The 19,724-nt window shown below is 38.9% G+C and overlaps 1 protein-coding gene across 10 annotated transcripts in view; it reads left to right on the plus strand.

Moving 5' to 3' along the window:
• Positions 1–19,724, plus strand: part of LOC145346508 (protein MTSS 1-like) — a 168,130-nt gene that overhangs the window by 108,431 nt on the left and 39,975 nt on the right. For all 10 annotated transcript variants that reach the window (XM_080193855.1, XM_080193856.1, XM_080193862.1 and 7 more), the window contains 3 exons: positions 14,153–14,237; positions 14,728–14,819; positions 16,667–16,741. In XM_080193855.1, the coding sequence (XP_080049981.1) occupies positions 14,153–14,237; positions 14,728–14,819; positions 16,667–16,741 (252 nt within the window). The remainder of the gene's footprint in view (positions 1–14,152; positions 14,238–14,727; positions 14,820–16,666; positions 16,742–19,724) is intronic.

The following is a 19,724-nucleotide window of genomic DNA, read 5'->3' on the forward strand; positions in this document are numbered from 1 at the left end:
CAGGCTTGAAGGGCTAGATGGCCTACTCCTCCTATTTCTTATGTTCTTATGTAAATGATATGATGGTGTTTACTGCAAGAGACTTTGTGAATAGAAGTAGTGTTGCTGCAATTGTATATGGCCTGCACCTGGAGTGTTGTGTCTTGCTTTGGTCGTTTTTTTCCAAAGGAAGGATACACTTGCCATAGAGAGCATACGATGAAGGGTCACCAGACTGATTGCAATGCTATTGTGGAGACTGATCCTCTATTCTCTAGAGTTTAGAGGAGTGAGAGCTGACTGATACAGGGCCCAATATAATAGAAGGTGAGCTGGTAGGGAGAGGGGTGGGAGGTGGTTTAGAATCAGGGACATAGTCTCAGAATAAAGAAAACAACAAGATGGGGAGGAATTTCTTCATTCAAAAGGTGATGAGTCTTTGGAATTCTCAACCACAGAAGGCTGTGGAGGCTCAGTCAGTGAGTATGTTCAAGAGAGATGGATAAATTTCTAGTTATTAACGATATTAAGGGATATGGAAAAGTGTGAGAAAATGACATTGAGGTAAAAGACCAGCCGTGATCTCGTTGAATGGTGCAGAGGGCTCAAGGGGTCAAATGACCACCTACTGTTGCTGTACCTTGTGTTCAAAATGACAAAGACAAGATGGTGGAATGGACAGACGTGGCAGGTAACATAAAATATAGAGAAATGTGTAATGATTCATTTAGACAATAAGAATACAAACCAATGTAAAATAATTCTATGCAGGAGCAAGGGACCTGATTGCATAAGTCATTGAAGTTGATAGGGCAGGTTGGGCGCATGGTGAATAATTTTGTACTCAAAAGCTGTAGAGTTTGTTAAATTTATAAGCAATGTCGGTTCAACCTTGCAGAATATTGCATCCAGTTCTGGGCATCATGCTTTGGAAAGCAGTAAAGTGCAGAAAAAAATTCATGAGAATCGTTCCAGGGTTGAGGAACTTCAAAATAAAGATAGATTGAAGCGGAGAAAGTTCAGAGAAGATTTAATAGATTCAAAATCATGAGGGGTCTGGGCACAGTAGGTGAAAAACTGTTCCCTTTGGTGGAAGAAGGGCATAGATTTAAGGTAAGTGGCATTAGAAGTAATGGAGACATGAGAAACTTTGAGTGGTTAGTATTTGGAATATGCTGCCTGCATGTGTGATGGAGGCAGGTTCAAACGAAGAATTGGAGGTAATTGGGTTATTATCTGTCAAGAATGAATGCGTAGGGTTATGGGGAGAAAACGGGGAATAGCACTCCGCGACCTCTTGATTTAGAGAGCCAGTGTAAAAGGATGGGCTAAATGGTGTGGTGTATGTGTCTGTGGTGTAGTAATTCTGTGATTTGTACCAAATTATGTCAAGAAATGGCTGAAGACATTGGTTACTGAAAAGGCAGTGCCTTGGAAAATGTACTGAAGGTTTGTGCTCCAGAACTAACCACGCTCCTAGATGTTCCAGAATAGCTGCATCACTGACATCTACCCGTCAATGTAAAAAATTGTCCAGGTATTTCCTGTCCACAAAGTAACACAAGTCCGATCGGGTCAATTATTGCCTATCAGTCTAATGTTGATCATCAGCAAAGTAGTGGAAATATTCATCAACAGTGCTATCAGGTGGCACTTACATCACAATAACCTGTTTGCTGATGCTCAGTTTGGATTCTGTCAGGGCCACTCGGCTTCTAATCCAACTACAATCTTGGTCGAAACAACCATATAAATACTGGGTCTCCAAGAGCAGATCAGAGGCTGGGAATTCTGCAGTGAGTCACTCCCTTCTGACTTCTAACGCATATCCACCATTTACAAGGCAGAAGTCAGGAGTGTGATAGAATTCTCTCCACTTGGTTGGATCAATGCAGTTCCAACATCACTCCACATTCACTACCAATGTAGAGTGTACCATATACAGGATGCACTGCAACAGCAAAAGCTCTTTCAGCAGCACTTTCCAATCCCATGGTCGCCACCACCTGAAAGGACCAGGGCAGCAGACACACGTGAGCACCTCCACTTGCAAGCTCCCCTCAAAGCAACTCATCATCCTGACTTGGAACTATAACACCATTCCTTACTGCTGGATCAAAATTTTGGAACTTTGTCCCCAACAGGTACACTGTGGGTGTACCTACACCACCTAAATTGCAGCAGTTTGAGAAGGCATCTTACCATCACCTTCTCAAAAGCAATTAGGAATGGGCAATAAATGGCAGTGATACCCACATCCTGTGAAAGAAGTTTTATGAAGTAACAGTTTAAGCCAGTATTGCATTATGCTCCATGCTTCCAAAAAATTGAGAAAATGCCTACACGTTGCTTTCAACAGGCGTAACTTTCAAGATAGATTTCTATTGTATATCTTTTTATCCTGTAACTTGTGGAAAGATTATGTAAACCTGCTTTCTGTTACTATCACAAAACGCTATCCTACTGTGTACCAATCTTGGATAGTGTGGCCACAATAACATGCATTATAGTTAACAATGCATTTTCTGTTGGATGTTGTCCAAGATAGGTATTTGACTTAGTTTGAAATCTGAATAGTGCCACATCAAACTAAATAAACAGTTAGTTAAATTAAACAATAAATAAATTCAAGGAAGTGTTTTCCTAAGAGAAGTTTACTTTAAAGCCAAATGTTTAACGTCTGCCAAGGTGGCACAGTGGTTAGCACTGCTGCCTTACAATGCCAGGGACCTGGGTTTGATTCCCAGCTTGGGTCGATGCCTGTGTGAAGTTTGCACATTCTCCCCATGTCTATGTGGGTTTCCTCCAGGTGCTCTGGATTCCACCTGCAGTCTAAAGATGTGCAGGCTAGGTTGATTGACCATGTTAAATTGACCCTTAGTGTCGGAGGGACTAGCAAGGGCAAATGCATGGGGTTATGGGGATAGGGTCTAGGTGGGATTGTGGTCAGTGCAAACTCGATGGGCTAAATGGCCTCCTTCTGCACTGTAGGATTCTATATATTGTAATGCATTTTATTAATGGTATTTTATGATTTTAAATCTATCATTGAGAGAATAAAGCAAAATAAATGCTGCTTACGGCATCTATATTTTGCATTTCAGAGAAATGAGGATGTTGTATTCTGGAATTATAAATTTGTTTCTAATGTGAATTTAATGAGAGCCCTGTTGATTTCGTTTTGCTTTACTAATCTATAAATACCTTAGACTGAAAATTGAAACTCCTGTGTTTCAATATAACCTAATGTTAATATACGCTGCTGTATTGAGACTTGTATTGCATCGCAGGCACCATTTTAAAAACACGTATAGCTGCCAAAGGGTTTCAGTTCCTCTTGCTGTGTGCCCAACAATATTGGTTTTAGATGCGAAAATGTGAAATAGCAGAGGCTGGAATTTGGCTGCTGTTTTTCTGTATCGATGTTGGTTGAGTTGAGTGCTGTTGTGAATGGTGACATTCATACAGTAGACTTCCTTGTGTACAGCACAGCCAGCCTCACTGGAGAGATTGCATTGAGTGCATTTTGATTAGCTCCTCGGAGTGGTACATTTCCAAAACTAGGTGACAGCAGTTGCCTACAAATGTGTTTTCAATTACAGTGATTCAGAACAAAACCACTTGCTAGAATGTTGTTGCCACGACCTGTGTTATTTTCTAGTGAATTGATTGCCACTTTTTAGCAGAATTACAAATTAGTTATTTCCTCTGCAAAAAAAAAAGCAAGTTCCCCGTGTAACTGAGCCTTTTCCTCAATCCAGTTTCATGTATATTTTTTGAACCTTATTGGTGTTATTTCATAGCAGGTAAGAACGTGAAACTTCTAGTACAGTTTTTGCAGTTTATAATCCAAGAAACTTTATGCTGTAAGAGCCCCCTTAATATTTGTTTTTTTGTAAAAGGTTAAAACAAAATTGTGCATTTAGTCTTGAGTCCTAGATTTAAGAAACGGGAAAATTCACTTCTGTTATTTTGTTTTTAGCTGAATCATTCAGCATTAGCCAAGTATAACTGTTGTACAGCTGGTTATTGAGGGGAAAGAAAACTCTCATTGCTTGATTTTCAATTTGACTCTAGGTAGGACTGTTGAGCAGATTTCCACATTGTTGATGCAGAACTATATAATCTATGATAATAAGCAGAAGAAAAATGTGTAACTAAATTTAAACATTAAAAATGATATTGCTGGCTAGTAATTGTCAGAAAGAGAAGTGATGCATTAATGTTTTCAGTAGCACCATCAACAGAGCTGTCTGACTTGAGGACGCACTGGTTGCAAATTTAATTTCGATGATCTGGACAATCCCACCATTTTGAAGTCTGAATAAACATAACTGAGCATTTTAGCCGCAAATTAAACATAGCAATGAACTGTTAGTGCTGTCTGTAACGAGCTTAATATCTCCTCTTTCCATGGAGTAATCTTGCGCCAAATGTTATTGAAGTTAACTGGATCAATTCTTAAAAGAGAGAGACAAGAATTTTAGGCACTGAATGGCAAAGAACCAAGCAAGATGTATTTATGCTGTAGGCTATTAAAAATGTGTTCAGAAGGGAATAAATAGATTTTTAAAAATAATTATCACAATGAAGATCAATTTTGCACATTTGGTTTACTTGTGTATTTGAAATTGTTAATAAAGATTGCGCAGAGAGGTTTCTAATGCTCTTTTATTTGACCTTAATATTGAAAATTAAGTCAAAAATTCAGTAGTTGGAAAGAGAAATTTTGACAGGGTTTGACAGCTATTTTCTGTAGAAGGAATGACTATTTGAGCATTATCAGCCAAATGTAACAAATACAGACCCTTAATTTTGAACTTAATTCTTCCCATTTCTTCAAGGAATTGCCTCTTCCTGAGCTCCATTTCCATTAGTGCTGGAGCCCACTAGTGACTTGCTCAAATTCCTTAATATGTGTAGTGGTAAAGTAGCCATAGCCCCAGATGATGGGGAGAGCTGACTAGAACATAGAACGTTACAGCGCAGTACAGGCCCTTCGGCCCTCGACGTTGCACTGACCAGTGGAACCAATCTGATGGTGATTTAACCTGAGGATCACCACATTTGGGCGAGGTTGAGACGGCGGGCCTTCTTGAATAACCTCAGCCAGTACGGGAATTGAACCTGGGATGTTGGCGTTGCTCTGCATCACAAACCAGCCGTCCCATCAGCTACATATATGGTGTCTTGCAGTAGGTCCACAGCTGTGCGGGTTAAGTTGATTGGCCATGCCAAAATTGCCCCTTAGTGTCCTGAGATGCATAGGTTAGAGGGATTAGCGGATAACTATGTAGGTAGGGTGGGTTTTGTGGTCGGTGCAGACTCGATGGGCCAAATGGCCTCTTTCTGCACTGTAGGATTTCTGTGATCCTCTGAGGTAATCTAATTTTGACTTCGCTTGCTTTTAAGGCATACAATATGTATTTCACAACAGAGATACCAAGTGGGATCCCTACTTTGCATTTTTCCTCCTTCCATCTCCCCCACCTCTTTTTTTAAACTTCCCAAATCCTCTCCATTGCTCTGTCTCTTACGCTGTTCCTTTCCACAAAAATAACTTGGGAGTTGTTATAGTGCCCACTGAATTGAATTGGGGGTTGGGAGAGGAGAACACTTGTATGTTGCAGTTGTGTCTGTCTGTGTTTCTGTGCCTGATCCTAATTGAGCGGTAGTTTAATACTACTGAACATGTTGATACATGTTGAATGTTGCATCCTGAATTAGTGAAATTTTTCATGGTTCAAGTTAAGGGGTGACTGATACAATGAACAACTGTCTATTCACCAAAGTACAGGCCATAAGCTAAGTACAGCAGTCAGGACAGCTGAATAAAAACATCTTGAAAGCATTTCACAACAGGTGCTTTTCTCATTCCATATTGTTTGCTGTAGTTTTCATCAGCAGCTGAAACTGAAGAATTTCACTGGGTTTCTGAAATATTTTTCTGCAACCCAATTTCTGTGCTATAGATTAGTCCATGATTTTATAGGGGATGTCTACAGGAACCTTCTAAATATTCTTTGGGGATCTTTTATTTTTCCCTAGTAATCTAAGAAAATCTTGTTATATATCTGTTATATTTGTATATATTTATATTCAAAATAACCTGTTTGTATTAGTATGAATATGTTCCCATTCATCACCAACCTCAATTCTATTTGCTAGGACCCCAAGTCAATGAGACAAAAATTCCTCCAACCAATTTTGTCTAAACCAAATTTATCCTGTTCCATTCTCACCAGAAACTCCTACAAAAGTGCTAATACTAATCACTTTGGCTTCTCAGTGAAGTTAAACTTGATGAAGTACACCGTTATCTGTTGCCAAGACTGCCAATACTATCAGCTTTATTATCTGTGTTCCAGTTTTTTAATTTATTTCATTCATTGGTTGTGGTAATTGTTGACCAGGCCAGCATTTGTTGCCCATCCCTAATTGTCCTTAAGAGTTCCACTGAAGATCAACTCCCAACTAATCCAGACCTTTATTCTCTGCATTCTGTACCATGTTAAGTTTGGCTTAATTACCAACTCACCCATGAGATTCTCTATTTACTTCCCAAAATGAACATATTATTTTCAACCTCATGGACAGATTCCTACAAGGTTTTGTTCCACCATACATTTGTAGTGCTTTTCCACTGTTGATATTGGAGTTTCCATTCATAAATTTACAAAGCCAGTGTGAAAAGTGGACTGGGAACACCCTTAATCCATCTTGCTTGCTCCAAAAACCAATTCAAATTCAAATCAGTATTCTGTAAACTGAGTGTGTGTCTTTACATCCCCTGTTTGTGATCAGAGCTCTCCATTCACCTGACGAAGGGTCAGAGGCCTGAAAGCTAGTAGCTTTTTCTACAAAATAAACCTGTTGGACTTTAACCTGGTGGTGTGAGACTTCTTACAGATTTGATGGGCAGACAGCAATCTCCAGTGTTGTAAGATCTGATGATTCTGTAAAATTAGCAGGTGGCTGTAATATTGACGCACTTTTTCTGCCACTATGTCAGATAACCTAAATAGCTTTTAATGCCCAAAGCACTCCTTTTTCTTTGTTAGTCAGAATGGTATTTTTTATATTTTTAAATGAGTCAGTACAGGGGATGTTATGATAGAGTTAAGCAGACTGCCATTTTCAGTTCTAAAGAAGGAGTCAAATGTAGTTCTGATTGAGGAGATGAAAGTTGTCCCTATTTGATGTAAATGTCTAGTGGATTAGACTGCTTAGCCTTAATACTGCTGCTAATGGATGGTTGGCTGGGGTGGGTGGTTGAGTGAGCAAAACCTTGCCTTTGTAATTGGATGATTTAACTGAATGTAGCCTGTCAGGGCACACTTATTTGCAATCTGAAGGGAAACTATTGTGTTGCACTTTTATTTATTTGCATCCTTCTATATTCCAAAAGTTTGCCACATCCTAAAGTTTGCTGTGTCTGAACTTGCTGCAAGTTTCATTCGCTCATCACCTCTGTGCTCTGCTGACCTACTTTGGCTCCCATACCAGCACTGTTTCAGTTCACTCTTGCCTTCAAATCCCCTCATGGCCTCGCTCCCCCCTTTTCTCTTTAACTTCCTCCAATCTTCGGCGGTTTCTGCAATCCACCACTGGTAGCACTTTTGCCCTTGAATTACAAGGTTTTGAGTTCAAGTCCCACTGCAATACTAGAGTACAAAAATCTACACTGGCACTCCAGTTGTTACTGAAGAGTAGCTGAATTGTCAGAGGTGCAGTGTTTCAGATGTTAACTTGAATCCCAATTTGCCAGCACAGTTGAATGCAAAAGATTACATGGCACTATTTTAAAGAGCAGTGGTGTAGTATCTTGACCAATATTTATCCTTTTGATCAGCATCATTCAAAAACAGATTATCTGGTCGTTATTGCAATGCAGTTTGTGGAATTTCTCCATTTTATATGTTGGCTACGTGCGTTTACTCTCTACAACAGGAACTACACGTCAGAAAGTGCTAAATTGGCTATACTGTAAAACCAGTGGTTGTGTAAACTGCTATATAAATACAAGTTTTTGTTTCTCTTGTGCTTTCCCAATTTCCTTTGTTCAATCTTTTGAAGGCCTTCAGTCAACAAGACAGAGCTTTGGAATTCCTTGCTTAAATTGCCACCTCCTCACCTTGTGCCCTCTTAAGATGTCACTCAAAACCTACATCTTTGACCAAACTTCTGGTTACCTAGCTTAACTTGGCTTCTTTTGGGTCACACTCAAATTTTCCTCGTCAGTGGTACTGTGTATGTAGTGGGAATGTCGAGGTGGGAATGTGGAGTTGAGAATGTGGCGGGAATATGGAGTTGCAAATTGAGGTTACAGAGCAGGCTGAAAGGGCCAAATGACCTAATTCAAATATTTTTATGTGGAGCACATAGGGATATTTTATATTGTTAAAGGTGTTATATAAATGCAAATGATTCATTTAACTTCTGCAGAATACTTCTCAAATTTCACGTTCTATATTTGAGCTACATGAATGATTTTTGCATAGAGATCCTGTTGCTGTGTAGAAAAAAAACATTTTAGTGCAATGGTTGGGTAGCCTTTTTCCTTCCTTCCTTTTCCTTCCCAATCAGAAAGCTTTTTTGTCAAGGAGACTGCTATCAAGGTTTGGAAATTCAAAATAGAATTATTAAAAGGCTGTTCTCATTAGCTCTACCTGGAATATTTACTGTCATTAATGCCTGACCTTCCCTTAGTGGAGTGATCAACCTCTTTGAGCTCACTACAAACTGATGCATTTTGATGTGTTTTTCTATTGCTGAAGTTCATGTTTCTCATTGGTTAAAAAACTTCAGCTAGACCAGGCCCCAGCCCAGTTGTTCATGGATGGTATGCTTCAGCTATCTTTAAAGAGAGAAAGTTGGTCCACAATTATTTGTAAACACTCATCTTGCTCAGCTGCATCATGAGAGTTTGATGCAGATGGTTTGAAAAACTAGATATGATGCATTTAATTGCTGCAGCTAAACTTTCCTACTTGTAAAACACCAAAGCACAATTTGTTTTCCTTGATGATGAAGAATTTGCAACATTGAAGATATTTGCACTTCCTGTCCTCTTAACTTTGCAGCCAAATGAGTTTAATGCTCAGGTGGGCCCACCTCGTGTTATTTGGCATAAAAAGGCAATCGGTGACTTTCTTTATACTACACGGAGCCAATATATACAACTGCTTTATTTGATAAAGCTAGCTAAACCCATTAGCAAACAAGATAGGTGGATGGTAGAATACATTGTATTACATTGCATGCTAATATGAGATCAACTTCACCGTGTGTACAAAGGCATTCTCAGGATTGTAAAAGTTTATTTATTAGTGTCACAAGTAGACTTATATTAATACTACAATGAAGTTGTTATGAAAATCCCCAGGTCACCATATTCCGGCACCTGTTTGGGTACACGGAGGGACAATTTAGCATGGTCACTGCACCTAACCAGCACACTTTCCAGGCTCTGGGAGGAAACTGGAGCCCCTCAAAGAAACCCACACAGACGTGGGGAGAATGTGCAGACTTCGCATAGACAGTGACCCAAACCTGAGTCCCTGGAGCTGTGAGGCAGCAGTGCTAAATACTGTGCCATTGTGTAAACAAAACAGGCAGATAACACTCAAGTCGGGTAGTATCTGTGGAGAAAGAAGCAGAGTTAATGGGTTGAATTTTCCAACAAGATTTAGGAAATTCACATAGGGATCATATGTGGTTCCAAAACTTGCACATGTCGTCAAAGTACCTTCCACACAACTTCACTCCTTACTGACTGCTTCTGTGTCCACCAACCAGATGAGGACAGTGGACAGTTTTTCCAAGTCATATAACCTAGTAAGAGGGCTGTCAGTAAAGCCCTGTCAGCAGTTGCACCAATTGAATTGAGACAAAAAGGTGAATGATAGGACATCTCATTAGAGGCACTCTCAGAAACCAGTTGAAGTGTTTTAATTAAAGAGAGCCACAGTCATTTGGACCATCAGTGTGAAGAGGAAACCCTTCCCATGGATTGGTTTAGGCTGTGTTGGGGCGCTCTCCTAATCTTTTACTTATTTCTTGACCCCTTTGCCTCCTAGCCTGTCTCTATGCTGCTGGGAGAATTCTGGGAAATCTCTCCCCTTCTGCTGAAGTACTTTAAACCTAAACATTTTTCAATTCTGACAAAAGGTCACCATCCTGAATATTGCACCTAGCTCTTTGTCCACAGCTGCTGCCTGACATGTTGAGTAATTTCCAGCATTTTGTGTTTGTATTTCAGATTTTGGGTAGTTGCAGCATTTTGCCATTCTATAGCCTGTCGTATTGATAGCACGTTTATCACAGCATTTTCACAGACTGTTATCAGCTGGACAGTTGGAGATGGTGACTTGGTGCTTCACTTATCCAAGATCACCTCAGAAATTTACATCCTAGCTGATCACTTTCAGAACTGCGCTATATTAGTACAATCCAGTTGTGAAGATTGAAGCCCTAAAACAGTTATGTTAGTTAGTCTTTGAATGTATTTCCATCTCCTCCATGTGCAAAACACTATCCCGCTTATAATTGTTTTCCCTTCTAATTTATATTCAGTTACCTTCCTGGGGCAGCCAGGATTGCATAATGAATGTCTTGCCTGCGATGCCCACATCCCAAGAGTGATTTTGTTTTTAAATGACCAAAGATTTAACGATCAGTAAAATATTTTGTCATCTCACATTTGTCAGTTAAAGTATTGGGCCCTAACTTGTTCCTATTCTTTCTCAGTGTCCTCCGCTTTCTGATTGCTCTTCAGATTTTTTTTGTTGATTGCTTCAGTTGGCAAATCTCTTATTTGTAAAGGATATTGTTCCAGTAAATGCAGATGTTTGATTAGTAAGCAGTACAAAATTTTGGTGGAATATTGAAGAATGTTGTTGTTAAAGACGGAGTATAGAAATAAGATAGAGAATCTGGTAAACTGGTGAGGCAACAATAATCTCTCCCTCAATGTCAACAAAACAAAGGAGATTGTCATTGGCTCCAGGAAGTGTAAAGGAGAACATGTACCTGTCTACATCAATGGGGACAAAGTAGGAAGGATTGAGAGCTTCAAGTTTTTAGGTGTCCAGGTCACCAATAACCTGTCCTGGTCGCCCCTTGCTGACGCTGTTAAGAAAGCCAGCAACGCCTCTAATTTCTCAGAAGAGTAAGGAAATTTGACATGTCCACTACGACTCTCCAACTTTTACAGATGCACCTTAGAAAGCCTTAATCCTGGTTGTATCACAGCTTGGTATGGCTCCTGCTCTGTCCAAGACTGCAAAGAACTACAAAAGGTAATGAATGTAGCCCAATCCATTACGCAAACTAGCCTCCCGTCCATTGACTCCATCTACGCTTCCCGTTGCCTTGGCAAAGCAGCCAGCATAATTAAGGACCCCATTCACCCCGGAAATTCTTTCTTCCACCTCCTTCCTTCAGGAAAAAGATACAAAAGTCTGAGGTCACGTACCAACTGACTTGAGAACTGCTTCTTCCCTGCTGCTGTCAGACTTTTGAATGGACTTATTTTGCATTAAGTTGATCTTTCTCTACACCCTAGCTATGACTGTAACACTACATTCTGTACTCTCTCATTTCCTTTTCTATGAATGGTATGTTTTGCCTGTATAGTGCACAAGAAACAATACTTTTCACTCTGTTAATACATATAACAATAATAAATCAAGTCAAAAGTTTTCTGGATAAAGAATCTTTCTGGATTTCTTTATAAGAAAGAAAGCTGTCTCAACTACTTAGCCTTGTCCTAATTCTGTGTCTTCTATGTTTTTTTTCATGAAATTGTATTTTGCAGGCTGTTGATTTTCACTTATAGCTTTGCCTTATTAACTAGTCTTTACAATCTGGAAAGTGCAGTAAAATACAAATATAGCCTTCCTTAGAATTTAAAATTCTCTGGCAAAATTCAAGCCAAAGTTTCATAATCATGCTGTTTTGTGGAGTAAGTTGATATGACTTCAACCCAAAATGACTTTTGTTTTGAAATCATTGAATGCAGCAGTCAGATGAAGTGATGTATAATTTGTAAAGGAAATGGACAGTCTATTTGAAATGGTAATGTTGAGTAGCTAGGCAGTGTCAGTTGGTGTAGCACCATCTGCTGGACATGCAGACTGCCTAAATTATATTTTCTTTTGGACTTAGCCTAATCAGTAAGGAAATGCACATATTTCCCTTTCACGTGCAGCAATGTACTTCCCTGATGGTGTACTGGATTAAAGCATTGTGTGATCTGATACGCAGTTACTCAATTTAAAACATCACTAGTTTAAAATCCTGCTGGCAGTGAGTTCATCTTAGCCAGCGTAGCAAATGCTTAATTTACCCTCAGAACCTCAACAAAGTTGAGCTGAGGTTCCTAATCCTAATGGTTAGTCCATGAACTGCTCTGGAAATTTTGTGGGTAAAGATGAGATTAAACTTGTTTGTCCTACCCTCTACAAATGAATAACCAACCAGAGGAAGAGTTCAAATCATTGTGATGCATTCAAGATAACATTGGATTTGAGAATGTTCTGGTGAGAAGAGCGAGGAATCTTGTCTGCAAAATGATTATGAACCTGAGTATTTTGCAGTGCTTTGCTTACTAACTGACAGTGATGGGGTGAAGTAGCATTCATTTTTGATCTTCAAACTGGAAGACATTTGGTTGTGTTTATACTACAGATCTAGTATTTGAGTTGGCAGAACGCAGTGCAAAATTCTTTGGAACAACAAGGCTCACAATGGTTGAGTTCATAGTGTCAAACTGGATGGAAAAGCTGGTTGGGATGGATCACTATTACCTCTTGAGTGTTTTTTAACTGTATGAAGAGTTCACAGCTGCTTGAGCCCATTCATTTGATTTGATCATAGCTGATCTATGCCTTAACTTCATTTTTTATCTTTTTAAATATCCCTAATTTAAAAAACACACAATTCTCTTGTGAAATTTTCATTTGACCTAGCCTCGGTAGTTGTCAGATTATTGACACACTCACCTAGAGTTAAATTTTACCTGCTTTGAATTGAGTGGTGCAAATACATGTAAGCATACAGTTTGAGCCTGGTAGCTGAAGCATTAACAATGTTCCTGATCTGTTAGTAAATTGTCCTTATTGCACTTTTAAGCAGAAGTAGTAGATCTGTGCCAGCTTTAGTTCCTGGAATTTCTCCATTTATGGACCTGAAATAAAGGCCAGTATTGATTTCTCATGATGTAGTGGTGAATTCCATCTACCTCTTCAGGTGGCCTTTTCTTCATTCACCATACAATCCTCCTCTCTATTGGAGACTGTAGAATTTAGCATGTTTGAAATTTCTTGTGCTGAGGAGTGGTGTTCTGGCTACAGATTTTGGCACAGACAAAACAAATGCAAAGTACAGAGGCTCAGATGTTAAACGTAGGCGACATGGTGGCACAGCGGTTAGCACTGCTGCCTCGGCTCCATGGATCTGGGTTCGATTCCTGGCCTGGGTGACTGTCTATTTGGAGTTTACATGTTTTCTCATGGCTTGCAGGCCAGGTGGATTGACCATGCTAAATTACAAACATGTAAATTAGGTGGATTATCCATGATAAATGTGCGGGGTTGTGGGGATAGGATTGAGTGGGGATTGGAATGGGCCTGGGTAAATTGCTCTTTTGGATGGTTGCTGCAGACTTGATGAGCCAAAGAGCCTCTTTCTGCACTGTAGGGATTCTATGGTTCTGTAATTACAATCCAACCTAACTGCTACATGTCTTGGCTTTTAGAAATTAACGAGAATTTATTTATCACTATAAGAAGAAGTGCTTTATAATTATCTGCAAGGATGCATCCATAATTGTTTTCTGCTGGGCATTCATGCTTTTTGTACTTTCATTTTAGAATATAGTTTGTTAATTGTGTTCTTTTGCATGAAAAGCATAATTAAGCAGTTGAACTAAAGCTTTGCACTCAAAAAAAAAGTTAATTTGAGTTGACTTGGAATTAATCAAGTAAACTTTATTTTGCTCTGGTAAAACAGCTGTGCATTTGTGAGGAGGTGATGTTGAACAGTCTTTAATTCCTTTTGAAACTTATGTACAGATATTTTGGATCTTAAGTTTAGAAATATTTGTACAAAAAACTGAAATAACCACATAGCTGTAAAGAATTTTAATGATTCTCTTCCCTTTCCTCATTAGGTGCAACACGGGAAATTGGTTCAGCATTAACCAGAATGTGTATGCGACACAGAAGTATAGAGTCTAAACTTCGTCAATTCTCAGTGTAAGTTATGGGTTATTTATTTTAATTGTTTAAAATCTATTTAGGCTGATTATAATCTTGAACGTGATCTGGCCAAGTTAAACAGGTGCTTATTTAGAGGCTTAGTTTTCAGGAAAATGCAACAGCTCATTCGGGTGACCCAATTCATTTTCCGTTTTTCGCTTCCAATCTACTAAGTGACATCAAATTTACGTTTTGAATTTTTGGTCGGGCACCTAATTGGGTCACTTCAGTTCCTTTACAAATAACTTTGTCTGGAGACCTGTTATACAAGTAATGCATTAAAATGTTTAAAGAAAATGTTTACTAATCAAGTTGAGTGTAGTTTTTTTTTAATGTTGCATGTTGAAGTACAGTAATGGCAATTACCTTTTCCATGAAATGTGTTCTATTTAAATGCATTTACAATATACAGGATTTTATTTTACATTCTTTCAAATTATGAATAACATTTGTCCCTCCTGATTTTAACATTATTTGATTAACTTAGAGCTCTGATCGATTGCCTGATAAATCCACTTCAGGATCAGATGGAAGAATGGAAGAAAGTGGCCAACCAGCTGGACAAGGATCATGCAAAAGGTACGTTTAACCAAGGTTTAAAATGTGCTGTAAATGCCTTTGGTCAAACAAATGCCAAAGAGCTGCATTTATTTAAAAGTGTCTAGTCTCATTTACTGTTAAGGTACGGTTTTAAAAATAAGATAAACATATGATTGACTCCCCTTATATCTGATTAGTCAAAATGACGCACTAGGGTTTCCCAAACTTGTTGAGCTGCAAAACCTCGAGGGACCTCTGAACAGCATCAGTGAACCCCAAGCATTCTCTCAATGGCGACACCATTTTTCTTGCCGCAAAATAAATGCAGACACAGCAGTTAAATGTAAACCTTTATATCTATGCATATGTTAGGAATTAAGAGGCACACAGTCACAAATACATTCATCGGCTATATAGCTGCCTCACATTAACTCCTAGCTAGGGCACCCTCCCATGATGCCTTAACATGAACTCCTGAAGTGGATACAACTTACAGGAGTGGGTGTTCCTAGTAATAACTTAAAATATCTCTTTTATTAAATCTTACCCTTTGTCATTTTTAATTGGAGGAATAATATGGGTAAGCTGATTCCCATTTCGGGGCCACACACTCTTACGTAGCACACACAGTCACGCTCGCCACTCCTTGCTCACACTCTCGCTTGTCCCCTTTTTTCTCTCTCTCTCTCTCTCTCTCTCGCTTGTCCCCTTTTTTCTCTCTCTCTCTCGCTTGTCCCCTTTTTTCTCTCTCTCTCGCTTGTCCCCTTTTTTCTCTCTCTCTCTCGCTTGTCCCCTTTTTTCTCTCTCTCTCTCGCTTGTCCCCTTTTTTCTCTCTCTCTCGCTTGTCCCCTTTTTTCTCTCTCTCTCTCTCTCGCTTGTCCCCTTTTTTCTCTCTCTCTCTCTCGCTTGTCCCTTTTTTCTCTCTCTCTCTCGCTTGTCCCCTTTTTTCTCTCTCTCTCTCTCGCTTGTCCCCTTTTCTCTCTCTCTCTCTCTCTCTCTTGCTTGTCCCCTTTTCTCTCTCTCTCTCTCTCTCTCTCTCTCTCTCGCTTGTCCCCTTTTCTCTCTCTGTCACGTGTGCCCCTGCCCTCCCACAATTGGCCCCTCTTTCCTTCACTCACATTTGGCCCTGCTCTCTCCCCCTCCCCCTTTCGCAATTGCCCCACCCCTCATTTGCCCCTTCTCCCTCTCAAGCACACATGCGCCCCTTCTCCCTCTCAAGCACACATTCGCCCCTTCTCCCTCTCTAATGCACGTACTGCACACACACACACACACACACCCCCACACACACACACACACACACACACCTCCCCCCCCCCCCAAACACACTCACATTACTTTTAAACTTTGCACTGGTTCGAACTGGTATCTGATAGCCACCAGCTTTGTGGTCCTCCTGGAGTCCCTTATCTCAATGTTACATTGATGTGTTGTTACAGGTAGGCAGGAAGGTGCAGAGCTTCCTATTCATGTGCAAATTCAACTGACCTGGTCCTCCCTACACCTCTGACTTAATCTCCTTTAAGACGCTCCTTAAAACCCACTTCTTTAACTAGGCATTGTGTGTAATATCTCATGTGCTTGATATCGCATTTAGTTTTGTAATGGTTCAATGAAAGGTGTTAGGATGTTTTATTATGCTAAAGGCTGTATGTAAATATGAACTGTTGTTTAAAAGCTGAAGTAATGCTACTTCTCTTGAAACCTATTGTATCAATTTTATGCACTAGAGGGCAAATCAGTGGATGTGACATTACTGCCACATTAATATCACGTTAAATTTACTAAATAACAGTGTAGGAGATGAGCACAGTACAGAAATTACTATAGTAGTAAATACAGTACAGAGTAATATAGGCCTTGACAGAACCTTTCTTTCCTTAAAGAATATAAGAAAGCTCGACAAGAAATCAAAAAGAAATCGTCAGATACATTGAAACTTCAGAAGAAGGCAAAGAAAGGTATGTCATCTCAAAATGAATATTTGCATTGCTGTTTCTTACTGTAGATTGCAATGTAAACATTAGTGAGTTTATCTCATTAACTAATGGTTTTGAACCTACTTTTTCTGCACAGCTGTGCAGTGTATTGATACCAAATTATGAATGTTGTAGCCCAATTCCAATCAACCTGGCCAGAGGAAGACTGGAAGAATATATTGACTCAATACAGCTGCTTCTGACAATAGAAATAAACTGTTGACTTGAGTTATACGAGAGTGTCCAGGCATGTTCATATTGGTTTCAGTCAACATTACATACTAATTTCTGTGATCAAAAAATACAATAGTATTTGAACTTGATTTACTGTTAAGACAAACCTGTTATTTCTTCTAAATAAACATTAGGTAGTGCTTTGTGCCAAATTTGCATTCCATTTCTTCCTGAAATGAATTAACATGCACCACAAAAGGGACAAAGCTAGGAGTACTGAGCAATTTCTACAGTTAACTTCCACTTGGAACTTCTCCTCCCAGGAAGGTAAATCAGCGCTATCAGTGTAGGAGGCATGATGCTCATCAATGTTAAGTTTCTTGAATCCCAGGAAACCCAAGCAGCTGACAAGCTTATCTTTCCAAGAGACCAGACCAAAGCAGCAAAATTTTATCTCCATTATTGTCAAACAATCACCTGCAGTCATATATCAGTATTTAATGGTTATTTGAATAATCCTGCGTTCACCCTACCATACTTGGAAGACCATTTTCTTTTTCTCATGTTAATCTTCCCTCATCTGCACCATTATTTAATGTCTGATTGTTTTAAGAAGTTCCCAGCAGTAGTTTCATGTAAATCAGTACTTGCACAATGTCTCCCATCCCTTGAATAATTTTTATTGGAAATCTGATCCACAATGAAGGAAGCAGTTTTCTCCTGTCATATTGGAAAGAATCCTTCAGTGACTGATTACAAACTTTACATTTTTCTTCATTTGTCACCTTCTACATTTCTAGGAGTTGGTCCAAGTCTGAATTTATTTTCTGAAAATCTTGTCAATCATTTTATTCTAGTATCAGAGGTTTGGTCCCATCCAAATGGTGTATTGCGCCTGTGTCATTAACGAGCCTTGGTCATGTGCTAGAGCATCATCCATTGAATTGTAATCACTTGCCTTATGAATACAAGATCATTTTTAAATATAGATATACTAACATGATTCAGATTTGGCAGAAGACAATTTTGGAACATTTTTAAAGGTGAATTTTGTTTTTGGGTCATATCCAATGTAATAGTTTGTTTCATAGACTGCAATTAGTGAAGCTGTTAATTGTTATAAACGTAACATGGAAATTAGTTCATTGTAACCGTTTGCATTCTTTCAAGAAGAAATCATTTGTGAACGAAGAATGCCTATTATTTAAAATAGTTCAATTGAAACTAATTTTAGTTATTTTGGGTCACTGCACGTTTATGATCACAGTACAATTTATGGCACAGATTAAGAAATTAGGCCATTGCAGCATAGGCCATGCCACAGATTTCCTCCCTCGTGTTGGATTTGGTGGGGGGAGGTAACTCCAGAGAAGCACGAGGGACCCCCCTTTTATACATTCCTATTTCAGGGTTTACCTGTCAAATGTCCAGAAGGGCTAATTTCTCCTAGACAATTGCGCCTCTTTGGGAACCATCTGACAAAGCAATTTAACTTCGGATGGTTCTGCAAGTTTTATACACAGTTACTCTGAAAAAGTTAGAAGGGAAAAAAATCACTTCAAAGTTATGAATAACTATTTTAAACACCCAGACAGAGCATCCCTCTCCATGCCCCCATGTCCAAATCTTCACCCTCACATCCTATTCACTTTCTTAGAAGCATACCTTCTCCCATTCAGTGGAATCTTTAAACTCACCAGCTAATGCGAGTAAAAGGGGCAAGTTCTTCTTTGCTCTGTTTCTTTTGTACCTCACCACTGGAGCCATGGGCGTGCTTCACTCCTCCAGTCTCACCTAGCCTAAGCCAGATGATTCAGGCAGATGAGCACTTTCCATTTTAAGCACTACAGAGTGGCATTCTGCCACTGATTGCCATTCCAACGAGGTTGTCAAAGACCATCCACGTTAACAGTTTGTTTCATAGCAGACTAAAACTGATGAAACAGTTAATTGCTATAAACCTATTGTGGAAATTAGTTCATTAAAAATTTTGCATTATTTCAAGAAAGAATTAATTTGTGAACGAAGAATGCCTATTATTTAAAATAGTTCAATTAAAAGTGACTTTAGTTATATTTTGGGTCACTGCTCATTTATGATCAGTATAATTTAAGGCACAAATTAATAAATTAGGTCATTGCAGCATAATTCATGCCATGGATTTTCACTATCCTAATTTTTAAATTATTGCTGATAGAATTTTTGGTAATGCACAGAAAGACTAACATCCTAGAATCCTTTGTCTTAATCCTCCAGAGATTTTTGTAAACATTTTCTGTTACTTAGTATGATAGCATTGCTACCTGCTTCATTGCACACAATTCATTGCTTTTCCTAAAGCCAACTTTAGAGCTATGCTTGTATTGCTCAGTGCTAAATATTATTTATTGAAGGGTGAACAATTGTAATGATATCAAAAGCTAATCTTCGTGTGTCACAACTGTCCAAAATCTTGGCTAGCGTTTTTTCAAATGTATCATATTTTTCCTGTAAAAGGAAGTTAAAGACTTCAGCAATAAATCTTTATTAAGATAAGAATCTTGTATAAAAGGCATTAATTTATGATTTAAAAATTCATTCTGAATCTTAAATCAATACAGGAATATTGGAAAATACTTCTTATAATCAAAAGTTGTCCGAAACACATTGATCATGTCCCCAGCATATTGAATCATCTTTAGAAAAGTGCGTATGTGTGTGCTTGGATGCTGTTCAGTTCTGATTATTAACCTCACCCTGTCTCTGAGATTCATAGAGGTCTATAGTTTAGAAAGGCCTTTCATCCCATTAT

This window comes from Carcharhinus amblyrhynchos, chromosome 8 (assembly GCF_965287045.1).
Source record: "Carcharhinus amblyrhynchos chromosome 8, sCarAmb.v2.hapA, whole genome shotgun sequence".
NCBI lineage: Eukaryota > Metazoa > Chordata > Chondrichthyes > Carcharhiniformes > Carcharhinidae > Carcharhinus > Carcharhinus amblyrhynchos.